We start from the raw sequence: 20,089 nt of genomic DNA, 5'->3' as shown, positions 1-20,089 counted from the left end.
GCGGACTTCTTCTGAAAGGAGCAGAAGGGAAAGCGTCAAACTGCAGTAGACTCCTTGAGTGTGCGGAGTTTATTACTATGAGCAGTAGTGCACCAGATCTCATTCCACTTTTGGGCAGAGAGAGATCTGATGTAGCTCTGCATACCTGCAGCTGGAATCATGAAAGGGAATTGGTGGGGGGGGGGGGGGGGGGGTAAATATCTGTTTCTCCAGCCAAATGATCAGTCTGTTCATTCCCTGGGATGCCCACACGACTTGGGACCCAGAGAAAGACAACTAGGCAGGCAGCATGGCCAAGGGCACAGAAGTCATGGATAGCAGAGACCAAAGGGTTATGGCATGTAACAGATGCCGGAAAACCATAGGGGATACAGAGATCATAGGACCCTGGAATAGACCTATCCTGCCATCAAGTAGTCGCAGAGAGGAAGGGGCAACTGAGCCATAAACCTGACTATCATAATCTAGTCTGGACAAGACCAGAGCACAGTAAAAATGGAGAAGAGTGGTACCATCTGCACCCCAAGATGTGTGGGCCAGGAGGCGGAGAGCATTAAGCTTCCGCATGAATGTAGTCATGGGGCAGCCTTATCAGATTTTTATCAAACATAAGGCCCAAGAAATGAGACTGTGCTAAAACATCGAGGAGCTGGTCGCCTAAATAAAGTTTTGGATCGGGTGTACTGTGGGTCGACAACAAAAATGCATAACCTGCATTTTGGATGGAGAAAATTGGAAGCCATGGGGATGTCCTACACAGAGGTCCATCGGATGGCACCTTGGAGCTGGCGTTCAGTAGATGCTACCAAGTGGGAGCTGTACCACATGCAAAAATTGTTGACATACAATGTCGGGGTCGCCACAGGCCCACCAGAGTTACAAGCCCATTGATGGCTATGAGGAATAGTGTGACACTTAGCACAGAACCCTGTGGGATACCGTTCTGCTGAATCCGAGAGGCACTGAGTGAAGTGCTAACTTGAACCCAGAAGAGCCGGTGAGAGAAAAATTTGCGGGTAATAATTGGAAGAGAGTCACTGAAGCCCCAGCCATGGAGGATAACCAAAATGTGATGGCGCCAAGCAATGTTGTATGCTGTATGTGGGTCAAAGAAGACCACGACAAGGTGCCAGTGGTTAGTAAAAGCCTATTAGATTGCTGTTTCCAATCTGAGTAAATGGTCAATTGGAGATTGTCCTGCCCAGAAGCCACACTGATACGGGGACAAAAGGCCCCAAGATGAGTGCCCAACACAATCTGATGCTAACCATCCTCTTGAGCAGTTTACAAAGTACATTTGTCAGGCTAATCGGGAAGTAGATGTTGAGAGACGTTGGGTTCTTTCCAGGCTTAAGGATGGGGATAACTATACCCATTGTGATGGGAAAGCACCCATGAGCCAAATGTGGCTGAAGACTCTGAGGAGATGTTGTCTCTGCGGAACGTCCAAGTGCTGGATCATCTAGTTGTGGACGGAATCTGGACCTGGGGCCATGTCTTGTTGTGCAGGTAGAAACAGAGAGGGGTCTGTCCAACTCAGTGTTCCTTTTTACTCTGCTTAATAAGGTAACATGCCTTATCACAGAGATGCTAAAAAGTGAGGAAGTTGGTCTGTGTAGGGTATCATTTAAATCGCTGCAGTGCCCGTCAGCATTCCTGGACAGAATGCCTGATGACCACAAAATGTTGGAGAATGGTTATCACAGAAGCGCATTTCTTGAAGATCACAACTGAACGCAGAAAAGGAGAAGACAAGATAATATATTTCTGGTACGTGATGATAGTATCCATTGCAATTCCACTGGTGATCGTGTGGCATGAGTCAGACATAAAGAAGCTGAGAGGATGTTATGTCACTCGATCAATGGTCGTCACCAACAAGGATGGTGTGACATCCATAAATAAGATGTCAGAATGAGGCTGCGATGGAGGAGATGGCACCTCCAGGTGTGTGTGTGTGGGGGGGGGGGGGGGCCTGGTCTTGGGAATTATGTTTCTTCTTCTCCTCTTTCAGAGGTGGAGCAGGGCAGGGCGTAGAGGGTGTACGGAGTCTGCAAAATCTGGAACCGAAAAAGAGTGGGGCGACCTTGGGGCATGCAGATGGTGTGTCTCATGGCCAAATTGTGGTGGAGGCTTCCCAGCCGGAGAGACACTGGGGGGTTTTATCACCGACAGGTGCCAAAGAAGGGGGGGAGGCACTTCTTCAGCCGGACAGGGGGACTGGCTCCTGGATGGGTGGGAGGTTGTGTGTGGGAACTGCAGGGAAAGGGGAGAGGAGAAGGGGATGGGGGAAGAAAGTAGGAGAGGGAAAGGATGTAACAGAGCCAAATGTTGAAGATAGTTACACTGGATGGAGTCTCCCATACTTCTGACGAGCCTCAGCATAAGACAGGTGATCCAGGCACTTGTACTCTCTTTGATCTTCTTTTCTCTCTTGTAAGCTGGGGAATTAGGAGAGAGAGGAGAGTGGCACTCATGACAATTGACACACACAGGTGGCAGAATACAGGGGACCCCTCAAGGAGTGGGTCTCCACAACACCACACAAATGCCAAATCACAAGCACCAAAAGCGCTTCATGGTTGGTGGGACATACGGCTTTAGTGTGTGTTGGGGCTTATGGGCACTCAACACCGAGGTTATCAGCGCCCTGACACATAGTAAAAGAAACGAATGTGGACAACATTTGTAAAATAGGAGCATACATGCAATGAAAGTGGGAAAAGATGAAAAAGAGAATAAAATGTAAGTGAAACGAGAAAGGAGCTTCAAGGACACCACAGGAAATTGTCACTGGCTGGACACTTACATAAAATATGGGCGACCCAGTCACCCTGTGAACAAATTAAAACCCTCTCCCTAAAATCTTAGTAAAAACATCAGACAAAGCACAGAACTTTAAAATTCTAACCACATTCGTTTGATTATTACCTAAAAGAGTTGGCAGATCTGTCGGAAAGTCAGCCGTGGCCCGCTGGTCACAAAAGTGGCGCACGGTGACCTGGATGCCACAAGCACCACACATTGGAGGGACCTCTCACCAGATCAAGATGCCATGCGTTATAGGACTGTTGCCTATCTGAAGATGAGAGAGGAGAACGTCATCCCGTCTACATGGCTGGAAGGAAGACCACACACGTGTTGTGGGCTTGACTAAACGGAGCTTATTGTCAGTCACTTCCAGCCACTCATCCTCCCACCGATGCACGACTCTTTAGCTCAACAGCAAGATGAGAGTGTGCAGGGGGATGGCACACGCCTCCTTGGCTGCGAGATCTGCACTTTCATTCCCATCAATGCCGATGTGCCCTGGAATCCAGCAGAAAGCCACCTCCTTCCCCTATCATCATAGTTGGAGGAGGGCATCCTGGATGGTCTGGACCATTTTAACTGCTGGATAAAAATGTTGCAACGAGTGAAGGGCACTGAGTGAATTGGAGCAGACAAGAAATTTAGGATGGGAAGAACGTCTCATCTGCTCCAGAGCCCGCAAGATCACAGATAATTCTGCATCAAAGACAGTAAATGATGGAAGCAGTCGGATCTTGAGGATACGATCCGGAAAAACAACAGAGCAACCAACAGAATCCCCATTTTGACCCATCTGTAAAAACTGCTACATAGTTGTGGTGCTCAGATAAAACGTCAGAAAATGTTGCATTAAAAACAGAAGCAGGAGTGCAATCTCTCTTGTACCTCACCAAATCTAAAATCACTCATCACTCTGGGCCTCTCCAATAACCAGGGTAGCAGGCAGTTAAAACCATAGATTTGGGGCTGTACGGGCTCCACACCAAGGGACTCCAGCACATGTTGCACGTGAATCTCCCAAACAGCATCGTGGCTCAGAGACGGAAAAAAAAAAAAAAAAAAAAAAAAACCTATACACTGTGCACCCATAGTCCAGCCATGAATGCATGAAAGCCCTATAAAACTGGAGGAGACACGCTCTGTCCGTTCCCCAAGACCTGTGACTAAGGCACTTTAAGATATTCAGTGCCCGCAGGGTTCTGACTTTCAGGCCTCGCAGGTGCGGTAACCATGACAATCGGGAGTCAAAAATGAGGCCCAGAAATTGCACTGAATTTCTGAAACTTAGATTGGTGTTCCTCATACGCAAGGCAGGTAAATGAAAAATACTATGAGAACAATTAAAATGAACATGCACACACTTACCCACAGAAAACTGGAAACCTGTCTTTGCAGCCCACTCCACTAACTGCCGCACAGAAAGTTGCAACTGATGGCTTGCTGATGCAAAACTGGAGGAGGAAAGAAAACAGCAAAATCATCTACAAATAGGGAGCACTGCACTAGACTCTATACTGTAGACGTGATACTATTGATGGCTATGGCAAAGAAGGTAACACTTGAAACACTGCCCTGAGGGACACTATTCTCCTGCTTGAAATGATCTGACAGTGAGTCACCAACTTGGGTCCTAAAATAGTGCTGAGACAGGAAGGTCCAAAATGAAGGTGGGGAGATGGCCACAAAAGCCCCATTAATGCAGTTGAGCGAGAATACTGTGTTGCCATGTAGTATTGTATGCCTTACTGATATCGAAGAATATTCTAATGCAGTGATGTCTACATAGGAAAAACTGCTGAATAGCCACCTCGAGCAGAGTCAGGTTGTCAACAGTGGACTGAAATCTTTAGAATCCACACAGGAGCAGCTAAGGAGTTGCCTGGTCTCTAACAGCCAGACCAGACGCCAGTTAACCATTCACTCCAGGGTCTTTCCTATGCAGCTCGTTAAGGCGATACTCCCATAACTACTGGAAGACTTGCAGTCCTTCCCTGGTTTGAGAAGAGGTATCAAAACTGCCTCTCTCCACGAGTCTGCCATATAAGTTTAAAACATTCAAGGAGGATTTTTTTCGATGCTGCTGGCAAATGTCTAAGCATACAGTACTGGATGTGGTCATGACCAAGTGCCATGTCACAAGTGTCAGACAGACTTGATTCCAGCTCCCACATGGAGAAGGGAGAATTGTAACTATCAGAATAATTGGAACCTAAGTCCAATTTACTCCTCTGCAGTCGCACGGTAGTGACGAAACATCAGAACAGTTCGGAAACAATACACTTTTTTAACATGGAATCGCCAATAACAAAGATATTACTTTTGTCAATCTGTTTTGCTGGATTGCTTTCACATTTATCTTTTTTCTTACACGTCACAGTTTTGCTTATAGATTTACCGTACGATTTGTTTTCCGCCACTGTTTTCACTGGGATTTGCACATGCGCGTTTACACAGGTTTGTTTACTTCTCAGTAACAGAGTTTGCACGCGGGAGTTTACAGAATTACTATGTTTCGCTTCCTGCCACTTTTTTTGCTGGAATATGCACAAATAAGTTTTCACGGTTTTGTTTTTTGCTCGGTAACGGAGTTTGCACACAAGAGTCCTCACATTTGTTTGCTTTGTTCTGCAATGGGTTACCACATATGCAGCTTGCCGATTTGCTTTTTAGTTTTGCATTTTCTTCTTTCAGAGACTGAATCTCTTTTTTGAGATTTCCGATATCACTTTGTAGCACTTTAATTATTTCTTCTTTTGACTTTATGGTACTTACAAGTTCTGATGTTTCCCACTGCAAACAGTCGGTGCATGTCCACAGAACTTCGTCACTAATGAATTTCAGGTTCAGTTTTACGCACTCTCATGCGGCCAAAAATTGTAGATGTGAAACTAATGTGTACACAAGTCATCCTCTTATGGTTATTGGGCAGATGTGAGTCCAGTGGCAACCATAATATCATTAATTGTGATAGCAAAGAGTGCAACACTCAGGACAAATCATGATAGACTGTTCTCATGTACAAAGTGTCCCAAAAATGTTGCAATGAACTTCTAGGGGAGATGATGCACATCATAAGGATTGATAATTGCATAGCAACCCATGGCCGCAAATGTCATCATATGCTGCTAGGTAGTGCTGTACATGAGAGCAATGGAGGAGAAATCCATTAGGTGGTGCTAAACACTGATGTACTGGAGAGGAACATGAGGATTTCCTCATTCGAGTGGTAGCCAGCATATGAGGAGCATGGAATGATGAGCTCGCAGGAATGAACATGATTTTGGAATAACTGAGTACAGTGTATGAGCTGCTGGACACTTTTATTGAGAACAGTTCCCAGAAAGACACCAACCGCACCACAGTTTGTTTGCACTTCTGCATTGAAATTTGTGTGAGAATGAGTCATTAAAACGTGTCAGAGCTAGTGACGGAAGGCAATAATCAGCATGTTTGGTCATTAGAGAAGAAAGTGTGTTGGATGGCATCGGGACTAATCCAAGTACAGCATACAAGCTGTTGCCTTGGACTTAAAGAATGTCCTGTAGTAGTATCCAGTTTTGAACACAGAGTCCTTACACAGCTTTCACCTCCATGGGGTGCAGTTAGTGCAACCCAATGGCCATCCTACACATGTGCATTTCGCAGAGTCGTTTCTAAAACAAACTGGCTGAGACGTGCATTTCCTAGCTTATGTTTTGTTCGCTGTTGAGGCCACATTCACTATGGACGGTGGATTCAATCGCCACAGTGAGGATTTGTGGGCACCAGAAAACCCCCACAGTGTGAGGCATCATGCAGCACAACATCGCTTCGCAGTTAACGTGTGGGCAGGTTTGGTCAGTGACTGCTAAGTCACTTAGTACGTTTTACCATCCCACTTGGGTACTGCAAATTATAAGACCTTTCTGTAACAGGTTCTTCCTGGCTTACTTGAAGATCTTCCAACAAGTGTGAGGTGCAACATGTAGTTCCAGCATGATGGGGTGCCTGCTCATTGTGAACTGGCTGTTTGTACACATCTGAACAGGTCATTCCTGCACTCATGGACTGGGATTGGTGGACCAGTTTCTTGATCTCCAAGTTCATCGGATTTATTGAGTCTTGATTTCTTTCTGTGGAGAGCCATGAAATCTCTCAAGTATCACAATCCTTTGAAGTCCAAAACAGATCTCATCACAAGAATTGCCTGCACAACTGCTACAATCAAAGAAATTCCTGATGTGTTTGAGAGTGTCCAGCAGTGAATGCTCTGTTTGTGTCAGGCATGTGTGGCATCTGACAGAGCAAACTTCGAGCATCTGTTGTAACACCAGAGTTGTATTCATGTTATACACCATATGTACGCATTATGTTCAATAAATGTTTCGAATGAATCACTCTCATTTCCTTTCCAATCTTAATCTCTGCTGCTGCTCATTGGTTGCTACATAATTCTCAATCCTTATGATGTGCTTCACCTTCCCTGTTTCTGCAACATTTCTGGGACACCCTGAGGTGTATGAACATCAGTAAGCAACTCTATAAAACTAACTCATCAAGTGTAGACAGGATATGATGATGCCAAGTGGTACCATACAACTGTCACACATTGAAGAACACAGTGACCAGGTGTCAGCAGCAGATAAAAGCATTATGAACTGCTAACTCCAGTCATATAAAATCATCAATGGTGGACTGGAATTATCAAAACCCACTTTGAAACTGAGTGGGATGGCATCTGTCTGCAGGCAGCAACAGTGTCCTAGACTGACCAGTCTTTTGAACAGCTTATAGCAGACTGGGTTGTAGGTGTCCAAGGTATAAGGTCCATTTCCTGGTTTCAGGATAGGACTGACAATACTCTCCTGTTTCACTGTGAACAATGTTCTCTTCTTTACCAAATACGATCAAATATCTCTAGGATGTCAACAGTGTATTATTCCTGCCTGGAATCTCAAGGACATGTTTAGTGTCATTGCCAAGGTGTTTAAGCATTTTATTTTGGATTTTTAGGAGATCTGGGAGGTGTGTCTTGGCATGTTGCTAAAGTACTGTGGAGTTATTACTCACTAAATGTGATGCTCAATGGTTCCAGACATTGCTCATGGAAGGTTAAGTTGTTTTGCTCTGCTAAGCATTTAAGAGCCAGGAGAGTAGAATAATAATTCCAGAAAATAGACAGTGCAGCAAAACATTGTTATGAACTATTGCAGACATCTTGCCTGCATACTTGGTACAACAGGGTAAGCATTATGTGTGGAGTCTGTGTTTGTGTGATTAGAGCATTTGTTGATGCACTCTGATAGATGCCATGTTTTTTTCTTCCAAATGATGTGTCAGGTTCCAGTGGGGAGGGTCTGAAGAACAAGGGATAATTACTTCTGCAGTATGTACAATTACAATGGAAATTCCATTAGACTAAGGGCTATAGATTGAAGGACCTTTAGTGGAATATGTATCATGATGTGTGTTAAAGTGTTGAAGCTCCAGTGTTATGTAGGTAGAGTAATAAATTAAAAATTATTTGCTTTATTAACTTGCCTCTATGGAATGTGTGTATGTTACCCCACAGTGTATTGAGAGCACTGACGTCCTCCAGCAATAGAGAATGTGGATTCAATGTTTCAATTAGACCACTGTCTCATGATTTATGTTAGTTCTCTGCAGGGGGCGGGGGGGGGGGGGGGGGGGCATAAATGTTACATACCATTGCTCTTTCAAACAAAAACTGTAAGATTTATATGCAGAATGTATTACAATTAGTAGCAATCACTTGGTGCGTCAAGCTGAGACAGGTGCCCCGGGCGTCCAAGATCGGAATTTTTATGCAGGGAGTATCACAATTAGTTGCGAAAGCTGACACCAGTGATAGTGTATGAGGGAAAAGAGAGGAAGGGTGAAATGGGGGGAAGGGCAGCAAATGGTGTCACTTGTGTGGAAAAATGTTGTCTAACAGGTCAAGCCAAAACATATTACCATTCAGACTCCTACTTCCAGATACACTCTTAGCATTAGTCCACTTTTTATAGTAGAAACAGCAATTTCTGGTAGTTTCAATTTTCTAAAAACTTCATATCTTATAAAATCACACACGTAGTGGAGTAGACAGCCATTAACTGGCAACGCTCAACCATGTGTCAATGGTAACCATTACAATTCCAGTAAAATAATGTTAGATTTGGGTTAAAGAAAGTGCTGGTGGTAAAGAGTGGTTGCAGTTACCTCGCTAAGAATCTATGTTCCATCTGTGAGTGTGATACTACATCACCATTCAAAGGGTCAATTTCAGCTAGGACAATGTCCAAGTTGATCAGAGCCACTGGACTAGGTTTCAGTTTTTTTTCCCCTATGATTTTTCAGTTTCTGTAAGTTTGATCATGAAAGATGGTTACACTGATCTTCAACCTGTGGCTCTTTCATCAATTGGATAGCATGAGGCTGCTGGTCTGTTTCACTGCTGGAGAGCACTTCAACAGCAGTTGTCCATTCTGGTGAGTCTAGAAGAAATCAATGAATCTAGGCTGATGAGTTTGAGGCTGATGACATTCCCTGTGTTGCACAACTGGTTTGACATGTGGCTAGAATTGGGAATTGGAAGAGTTGCACCCTTGTTGTCATTGCACAGTGTGTAAGTATTTTTCTACTGCATTAGACAAGTTTGATATCATGACAGGTGTAGTCATTTATATTTATATATAATATTATAAAATGTTCTTGAACGCTGGGCGTGTTGGCAAACAAGGGGAAGGGGGCAGTTTGTGAATACAGGGGGGAGTTTGCAAAGTCTGTTCAAGTGCTCTGCTTCCACAGCCCCCAGAGATAGGTTCATCAGTTCAGTTAGATGACATATTTCCAAATGTTAGATGACATATTTCCAAACCTCAGATACCAACAAGGTTTGATGTTGCATCTGCATAACATAACTGCATCAATCTTGAGTAAAACGTTTTCTTCAGGATAAAAACATCAGTGTCCATCTGGTTATCTTTTGGTTCACTCAGAACATACTGATCAAAATGGATTCTGTGTTATTTCAAACTGGTGTCACTTTGTAATGTGAGGTCCCAATGAAATATGAGAACCCAAGTCATGTTAGTTTTTTATATGGAGAGATGGCAACTGATACATCCCCGAGGTTGTCACAGTTATAAAGTACCTATGATTGACTAGTATTCCATGTTTTCCTCATTTTTTTGAATTGCAACTTGTTCAAATTTATCCTCAATATTTTCTAAGAACAATGGCTTCAACATATCCAAAAATTATCAGTTCTGGAGTGCACCAAGTACTAAATGCATTGTCTGACTCCATATTCTCCTGTCTTATCCTCATCTTACGACCTGGACAAAGAGAGGAATGCCAGAGGGTTTTAATTATCTGCACTGAAATTTTATTTTCTATCTGAAGAGATGGATGTATCAGCATTTTCAGCAGTCTGGGTGAGCTTGACCTATTTCATTATGGTTCATTCACCCTAACACCATTCACTCTCACCAGCTGCTCTCCTTAGCAGACACTGACTGGAGTCCCAGGACCTCTGACTGGACAGCACCTACTGCTCAGAGTGCACAGGGAAGTTATAACTAAGGCATCAGTAGTTAGTAGTGAGGAGATTATGAGTGTGATGGCACATGACAACCTTCATGAAAAACAGGTGGCCATAATGGATTTTGAATGTATGCAATGAGATTGACCCACTCTTCTGTATGCAGACCGGAGAGGAGCAGCCTAGCGCTTATTGTAAAGTGCATAGTATGAAACATTATTTTTGCAATATTTGGTTGATTTAATATAAAATGATTTAATATAAAATGAAACTGTCTCACTCTTTTGTCAGGGTGTATATGTGGACAAGGAAAAAAAATTCCCGGATTTTTCCCGGATTTCCTGGTTGAAAATACACTTTCTCCCGGATGAAAATACACTTTCTCCATGTTAAGTGACAATATACTCTTCCTCGGCACTGTAGAAGTCATCAATTCTTTGAATGTTTATGGTTTTATATACCGACGTAGAGTTTCCCACCACTTTAGAAAACTAAACTCAGAGGGGGGAAAACACGTTTTGAAAGACCTTTGATATGTACCAACATGTACGCTGTATATTTCCGTAATACGAAGGTATAAATTTGAATTCCACCATACACCGCATGTCACTTTGCGAAGCATTGAAATCGAGATTGCGATGCGCTTTTGTAAGCCAGTCATAGCTCATGTCATGTTATCTCGCCAGCTGATGACAGCACAGGACACGTGGTATAGTCAGCCCATAGCAAGATCACTCTTTAAGTAGCGCGAACACACAAATAAGAAAAGTTAATGGTTTAAATTAATACACGTAGCATTCACATATAATATTGGTCTCGAAGATTAATAAGCTGGAAGAGACGCTAAGCTTCCATGTACAATGTTGATCTTTTTTTCGCGTGTTACACTTCAAGATACATCACACAAATCTGCCAGCAAAATTTTTAATAACTTCGTTTCAAATAAAGCAGAAAAGATTAATGAAAGCCAAACCTCTTTAGCAAACCGACAAAACTAATTTCATTGTTCTGCAAGGCGATTAATGCTTGACTGTCAGGAAGGTGGAGATAAAATCTAAAACTAATAACATATTTTGGCCTTCCGTAATCATGCGAACGTATTTTAATTCATTTGATAACTCCCGGCCGCAAAAGTTCGTTTGTTATCATTTAACATGAGAACAATAAATGAAAAGGAAACAACAAAATGACTGAACGTAAACACAGGTCACGTGGAGACGACCCATTCCCCACCACAACTCAGACTGTTCTGGGCATCAGCCCCAGATTTACTATATTTTCGAACCGAGGCAATATTAAGTAGTGGCGCCCAGCCATACTTCCATAACCAGAAGCGAAAGAAGGTGCTACTCATACGAGACTCAACTGCGCATGCGCTAGAGCCCGCCCGCAACTGCTCAAACGAATCTAATTTAAACAGTTGTCACATGTCACGCTCATCGGAAGCAATTTATTGTTATGAAGCATTGCATAGTCTTCCTAAAGCCTTTGACACACTTTGCTGTTGGCAGATGCTTTTATTTATTTATTTATTTATTCCATGTGATCTGATGGTACACAGAGTGTTGCAGATGTCGGAAAATGTCATTTAACATTGTTAACATGTATTAATGTAAGCCTATAGTATTCTAATGTATTATATTGCTCAATGTTTTCAATTTAGCACAAACAACAAGATTACTGATCTAAGTATTCATTTACAGAGTAAAAACAGTGACACAACAAATATGACTCCACGGCTTTGCTAAATTTCATGTTGTCTTTGATGGACTTAATACTAGTGGGAAGATTGTTGAACAGTTGGAGGCCCATGTGGAAAACTCCCTTTTTACACAGTTGAGTGTTCGTACCTATAACATGCAGGTTTGCGTTTTTCCTGGTGTTGTGTTCATGTATTTCATTATTTTTTACGACTCTGGGGTCAGTTGGCACTATATGTTTTCTGAAGAATTTTAGAGTCTCAAGAATGTAGAGGCAAGGCAGTGTAAGGATTTCTAACTTTCTGAAGACGGGTTTGCAGGAGTCTCTGGGTTTGCTCCCACTAATAATCCTCAATGCTCTCTTCTGGATTCTGAATGTGCTCAGAGCAGTTGGAGCATTTCCCCAGAATATTACACCATATTTTAGGTGGGCTTGTATATAAGCACAGTATGCACTGGTTAATGTTCTCAGGCTAGCACATGTTTTCAGTACACTCCATGCATAACAGCCAGTACAAATCCTGGCATTTACCTTTCCTGTATATGTATTCCATTTCAGGTTATCTTGAACCCACAGACCTAGGAATTTGAAAACAGTGTCGGTATCTATTGACTGGTAATTTATAGTGACAGATGGCTGAGAGGAATTTGCATTTAGTGTTGTGTGGAAGTTCATGGAAGCTGTCTTTTTGGTGTTGATAGTTAATCTGTTGATTTTTGTCCAGTTGCTGAGTTGATCAGTAGCCACGTTCACAGCCTTTTGCACCGCCTCTGTATTCTCCCCTTTGAGGAGTACAGTTGTGTCATCAGCAAAAATTATTGTTTTGTGTGCATCAACATTCAGGCTCAAGTCATTAATATACAGGAGGAAAAGTAGGGGACCCAATACTGAGCCCTGTGGAACACATTGCTTTACAGATTTATTACTTGATAGTATTTTGGTTATTGAGTTGCTTTGTCTATTAGTATATTTCATGCTGACTCTCTGCATCCGATTGTTTAGGAATGTAGCAATCCAGTTGTTTGCAATTCCTCTGATACCGTAGTGTTCTAATTTTTCCAGTAATATTTTGTGGTCAACAGTGTCAAAAGCCTTTGACAGATCCAGAAATATGCCTGTTATGGGTTGTTTTCTATCTAACACTTCTAAAAGCGTATTTATGCAATCATATACTGCAGTTTCTGTAGATTTGTTGCTTCTGAACCCATGTTGAGCTAAACTTAGTAAATCTTTTTTTTCAATGAAGTCCATCATTTTTTTGGACATTATTTTTTCAAAAACTTTAGAAAAGCAGGATGAGATTGAGATAGGCCTGTAGTTATTCATATCTTTATCATCACCTTTTTTGAAGACAGGAATTACTTTAGAAAGTTTCAGAGCTTCAGGGAAGATACCTGCCTGGAAAGAACAGTCACAGAGGTGAGTTAATGGTTCAGCAATTGTGTGTTCACAATTTTTGATTACAGCTGCTGGGATACCATCATTCCAGCTGAATATGAATTTTTTAACTCTCTGAGGGCTTTTGAAACATCATTTTCAGTGACTTTGGTAATGAAAATTGACTCTGCACATGTGTGATATTTTTGGTTTGCTGGTTGGTAATTTGTGTTAGGATTATTTTGGACCAGTTTTTCAGCTATGCTTGTAAAGAAATTGTTGAATGAGTTCACCACTACTTCGGGATTAGATATAGATTCATTGTGGAGTTTGATTTCTATGTTCGTATGTGAAGCTTTCATTTCCCCTCTTTCCCTTTTTATGATATTCCACATTGCTTTTACTTTATTGCTGGATTTGTCAATGTACTCATCATTCTGCATCCTTTTTGCTTGTCTTATCACTCTTCTTAGGATACATGTGTAGTTTTTATAGTATTCTGTTAGTTGGGGGAGTCACTACTTTGTTTACATAACATGTGGAGTATTCTTTTATCTTTGCAAGAGATTTTTATAGCTGGTGTAATCCAACTCTTGTTTCTATTATTATTTATTCTTACTGGTTTTTGCGGAAAGGCCTCTTCAAAGTGGTGGATCATTTTGTCAAGAAATATGTTGAATTTCGTGTTGACATCTTTGACTGTGTACATCTCTGTCCACTTTTCTTTACTAAGGAGGGCATTTAGCTTGTTCAAGTTCTCTTGGGTGAAAAACCTTCGTAAAGTTTTAGGTGGGACTGGGTTTGAGGTATCTTTGCTAACATCGACCTTTAGAATGACAGCTTGGTGGTCACTGAATCCTGCATTGTATACTTCTAGAGTTGGGTTAAGTTTATTTCTATTTGCAAAAATTTGATCTAGAGCTGTCTTGGATGTGGGTGTTATTCTAGCGGGCTCGTTTACAAGGCCATGCAGATTATAAGTTTTTGCAATGTTAATCAATGTTTCCCTGTTTCTGTTGTGGGTGAGAAAGTCTATATTAAAGTCACCACATATAATCACCTCCTGTTTCCACTGACTTATTTTGGATAGAAACAAGTCCATTTGTAACAGAAAATCATTAATACTACTGGAGGGGGGACGGTAGATTGTAGCTACAATTAGATTTAGATCTGTAAGCTTTATGGCTGCACATTCAAAGATCTTATCTGTTCCTATTTCCTTGTATGAGCACTGTGTTTTGTTGTTGTATACGGCGCATTTACTTTGCAACTTAAGTTTTCTTCTTCTTTTTTTTCGTTCATATTTTGTTGCTGCAGTATTATTCTGCAGTAGCGGGATACAGTAATATCGTTTGTTTCAGCATTGGTTCTTACCAGTCAAAATCACAAAAATTTAACTGAAAGCTAAAACAATGAAATATTCCCGGAATTCTAAACAATTCCCGGGTTTCCCCCGGTTTTCTCCTGGATGAAAAAAATCCCGGGTTTTTGCCGGATCTCCCGTTTGTCCCGGGTCGTATACAGCCTGTTTGTGTATGGACCAGAGAGGAGGAGGCTAGTCTTATTGTAAAGCGAATTGTATCAAGCATTATTTTTACAATATATGGTTGAAACAGAGGAATTCTGGAAATGAATGATTTATTAGTTAAGGACGCAAAATGAGATCTTTTTCCAACTGATGCACGAAATATTCAGAGAAGATGATCTGAGCAAAGTGACGAAGGTCATTAGCCATGACTGACTATAGTCTGCTCCACGAACGGTGGCAGTTTGCGCATGTCAAGTCATGGACAGAAATGGCATTCTTGATGATTCCAAGCGACAGTTGCAGTAAGCCCAAATGGGTGCTTTCCACTTGAAGAAGGCATATATCCTGCAAATTATGTCTCTCACATGTTTATGAAGAATTCATCACTTACCACAACCATCAGCAATGACAACTCACAACAAATGAAATGTAAATTCACTAAACAACTAGCAACGATCACGTTTAATGCTCACATTAGCTATGGCATTCAGAACAGAGTGCTCAGAACACTACTGAACGTTCATTGACTATCGGAGTATGCATGACACAAGTGCGCAGAACAAGCCTAAACTCAACTGCCATCGTTTGTGACTCCGACTATAGCAGGACCATCTCTACAAGATAAATTTATAGATGATCATAGTATCCAGAAGATATTAATAAGCAAACTGAGTTTACAAAAGTCATGTACTACTCCATGAGGACATAAGTAACCGGTAGGTTCAATATCTCGCTGTGAGCGCTAGGAATACGTCACATCTGCAATCTACTCTTGCTTACTACAAACATCAATTTTTAATGAGATGCAGAATGATTTAGTATTTCACAATTTAATAGGACTGTAATGATGAGAACTAACCATTTATTCAGTATACTATTTACTGCACACCACTTACCTCATGTTCAAAAAGTATGTCAATAAAATGATGAAGCCCATTTGCACAAAGGAACTCCTTAAACTCGCTTTTAACCGGCCTTTCTTTCTGAACAGATATGGGTGTATTTTTATAGCTGAAAAATGATTGCAAACATTAACAGTAAACAACATTCCTACAAAAGCTTTCATATGAATGATAATTCTAAAATCTGGTTCCAAAACTGCATGCCAGTAATTATACTGTTAGTATTCACATTTCCTATACAGAATGATTGTCACAGTTCTAAATTTTATAGGAATATCAATGCAAAATCATGTAGGAAAAAATTAACGTGATCATAATATAAAGTTTTCAGTCTCATTTGTACGTGAGTCAGTGAGTCAAAAACTTTACTACCCAATAAGTTGTTACCTTTCCTTTTAAATTACTTACAGGGCGATTAGCACTCAGAAGACTGAATGCCAATGTAACCTTACACACATACAGGGTGTAACTAAATTCCCTTTATAGATTTTGAGGTTCCTAACACCAAAAGAAGAAAAAATGTCTAGCAAACATGGGCTCAAAGATGTATACTGTAACCCCTGAGCAGGCACACGTATGTATAAAAAGTCCCAATCACAAATAACATTGTCTTGTAGCATTCCATTGTTGTTTTACAACTGCATACCCATATCTACTCCTTCATTATTGTTTTAGCTGAGATAGTAATAATTTCTGTTCTCATACGTCCAAGTGAGCAGCAGTAATACAAAATAAACAGCAAACTAGGTAAGAAAAAATGTACAATCCATGCAAGGAAATGGCCAAGATTCTGAGCCAGCAGCACAATCCCACAACAGGTCAGTTATCTACAAGATAATTAGTGATCAAATAAGCGACTGCAAGGCATGTGATACAACTGCACTGCTTAGTGCTTCAAGCTGGTCATTATTGTGGAGTAACAAGTGTGTGTGTCAGCGGAGTGATACAATGAAAAGTTTATTTTATTATTGTATAAAGGCAGAATTGTATGGCCGTAGCAGACAGCACCAGAGTTGCCACGCAGTGCACTTATCACACGGAATGCTGACGGGAAATGCAATCTGAGTTGCGCGCCTTGTCGTGTACACAGCCACCGGCTACAAAGAGCAGTCTGAGACCGGCCAGTTGTGAACATGTATCGCTCTCGATACAGTGATGACGGGTTACCAGATGCGCATAATGCATTGTCGCAACATCTTTATTAATTAATGGTAAAACTAAGTTTTCCATGTTCCACATACTGCACTACCCACAACTACTGCCCATGCATCCCATCCTAACAGCAAATGGACGCAATGACATTTTACTCGGCCATCCAAAAGTCCCCGTTAGAAAAGTGGTGACAGGTGTGGGATTATTTTCGGGAAACCTACAGTCTTGAAAAGTGCAGCGATGTGTAAACTTAACATTGGAGCATCTTCACGACAACACAGCAAGCTGCAGCAGCAGTCAAGGGCATCGTTCGACAACACGAGGACATCCAGCGCTGGAATTCAGGTTAGTCTACTCAGATTGGCTTAAAACAAAAGGCAGTGATCGATTTTAAATTTCCCTGTATTGAGTGACCGGTATAGACTGCATTCAAAATGGTAGACGCAAACGCGAGTAACACGGTCGATCTCCAAACCGTTACAGAAGAACTACAAAGAGAGATTCAACAATTAAAAGCAGATAAAAGCGAGCTTAGCCTCCCAGTTGATTTGTCACATGATGCACTTCTGTTCCAATAAAGAATTTTTATTTTCCACTGTTGCCATCTGTACAAGTGTTCAGTGGAAAACCTGAGGAAGATGTGAAAGTATTTTTTCGGAATCTCGAAGGTGCAGCTCTGTTGGGTTCGTGGACTGATTCAGATAAGCTAGCAGTTGCTAAATTGAGAATCCGAGGAGCCGCACAAGATTTCATTAGCGCGGAGCTGATTTGCATGAAAACAGAAGTTTACAATGATTTTAAAATGGTAGTGGTTAGAGGTTCAAACGCAAAAATGCAATCAGATCCTACCATGACCAACTTCATAGTTTGCACATGCGGCGCGACGAATCTATCGAGCAATTCGCTGATAGAATCTGAAACATAAATGCTCCGACTTACGAGCTTGTAGAGGATGAAAATGAGAACCGGATCCAGCTTTTCGAAGCCAATCAGAGAGAATTTGACACGTTCATCCATGGGTTGTATCGGGAAGAAGTAAACAAAGCTGTCAAACTCTCACACTGTAAAACATTTCAAGAAGCAGCAGAAGCAGCTGTTGGTTTTGTCGAAGCATTGAGACGCCCAAATGACATGCGAAAAGAAGAACGTAGTGTGTTCAACTCAAATGTGGAATGTTACCAATGCAATATGCCTGGTCACAAGTGCAAGGATTGTAAGGAGAACAGGACTTGCCACAACTGTGGGATACAGGGTTACTTAGTGAGGAACTGTCGCAACAAAAAGAAACCAAATGTGAGCAGCAGACAACTCGGCAGATCTTTAAACGAGTGCAGGGACGTACGTGCCACCACGGCGTCCGCCCCTTGCCCGAGGCAGTGATTCCTGTTAGTGTAGCTGAAAATCAATTCGATAATGACTTCGTGATAGGTGCTCTTTATCATGGAAAAAATATTAAATTATTTATCGCCACAGGAGCACAGACCTCATTGATGTGGTGTTCTATAGACCGCCAATGTTTAATGTGTGGGGGCTGAACGGTGGGAAACTACATAACTATGGAGAAGTTGATGTAGAATTGTGCCTAGGCCAGGACAAATACACAGCAACGGTGCAAGTGGTTTCTAATAATGAAACGTGCTACGATGGTGTACTTGGATCTGATTTCTTATCCGCCAATGGGGCAGAGATATTTGTTGCAGAAGGTAGGATCAGACTAGGTCGTAACAATTACAATCTGGAAAATCATTCTTCTTGTCACACTCAAAGGAGCCGAAATTCTGACGTCGAGGGTCCGATCACCCCGACAGACGCGTCAGTTGGAACCCTCCGAGTCAAAGTACAAATTACTCAGCCACAGCAAATTCCTCAGGGAACAGGAAAGACAATCCATGTTGAAGTAAAGTCACCACTGATTAGAAAAGGAGCTCTGTTGTTGACCGAACGGTCGGAATTTTGTGAATTATTGGACACATTGCATTGTTATGGTGCCTGAAGTATAGGTGTAGCTACAATGGTGAGGCCAAACATGGCAAGAATCCCAATAACAATAACGAATATGAGCAATACAGATGTCATTTTGCCACGAAGAACGAAGGTTGCTGAAGTGTCAAGCATAAGTAACGATGATGTAATACCAATTCCAAACGAAGCAGCAGATGTCACAAAAACAGATTCTTGTAATACTGAAACATTGAAACAAGGAGCTGAAAATGAAATCAAATTAAAGAACAAAATTTGGAAGAAGATTGAACATTTGTCAGCTGATGATCAGAAGATTTTAGCACCTGTTTTGTTAGAGTATTCAGATCTTTTCAGAGAACGTTCAAATTTACCTGTTACTCACTTAGTTCAGCATCGCATACACACTGGAAATGCAGCACCAATCGCGCAGAAGCCTTACCGAATTCCATTCAGTCAAAGAGAATTGGTCGAAGATATGGTCAAGGAACAACTAGAGGCCAGAATTATTAAACCAAGAGATCCTGCTGATCCACCATGGTCATCACCAGTGGTCCTAGTAAAGAAGAAATCTGCTCCGATTTTGCGTTGATTACCGAGCTTTAAATGCCATCACCAGACCAGACATTTACCCGTTACCAAACTTGGTAGAAACCCTGGACTATTTGGGCAGATGTCGCATATTCTCATTCTGTGATCTAACTATCAGATATCACCAATTAACAGTGCATCCAGATGATCAAGCAAAAAACTCATTTGTAACTGCAACAGGAGTGTACAAATACCTCCATATGCCCTTTGGACTACATAACGCCCCAGCTACCTTCCAACGCCTAATGCATTCTGTTTTACGTGGGCTCACCCCAACACAAGCTCTTATATACATTGACGATGTGATAATTTTTGGTGAAAACATGAGGCAACACACTGAGAGACTTCAAGCAGTATTTGAGCGTATCAGAAGTGCGAACTTGTCTTTATCAGTAGATAAATGTCACTTCGCACAAAGTGAAGTGAAGTACCTTGGACATGTTATAACCAGTGAAGGTGTCCACCCTGATCCAAAATTAATTGAAGCTGTCAAAACTTTTCCTGAACCACAAACAGTCAAAGAACTACAATCATTTTTGTGTT

The 20,089-nt window shown here is 41.6% G+C and overlaps 1 protein-coding gene across 8 annotated transcripts in view; it reads right to left on the bottom strand.

Moving 5' to 3' along the window:
* The window catches only part of LOC126191587 (uncharacterized), a 128,829-nt gene that overhangs the window by 19,738 nt on the left and 89,002 nt on the right, over positions 1-20,089 (bottom strand). For all 8 annotated transcript variants that reach the window (XM_049932526.1, XM_049932524.1, XM_049932530.1 and 5 more), the window contains one exon: positions 15,839-15,953. In XM_049932526.1, coding sequence (XP_049788483.1) covers positions 15,839-15,953 — 115 coding nt within the window. The remainder of the gene's footprint in view (positions 1-15,838; positions 15,954-20,089) is intronic.

The sequence above is a fragment of the Schistocerca cancellata genome, chromosome 6 (assembly GCF_023864275.1).
Source record: "Schistocerca cancellata isolate TAMUIC-IGC-003103 chromosome 6, iqSchCanc2.1, whole genome shotgun sequence".
Lineage (NCBI taxonomy): Eukaryota > Metazoa > Arthropoda > Insecta > Orthoptera > Acrididae > Schistocerca > Schistocerca cancellata.
Note: the sequence above shows the minus strand (reverse complement) of the source record. Positions and strands in the feature narration are given on the sequence as shown.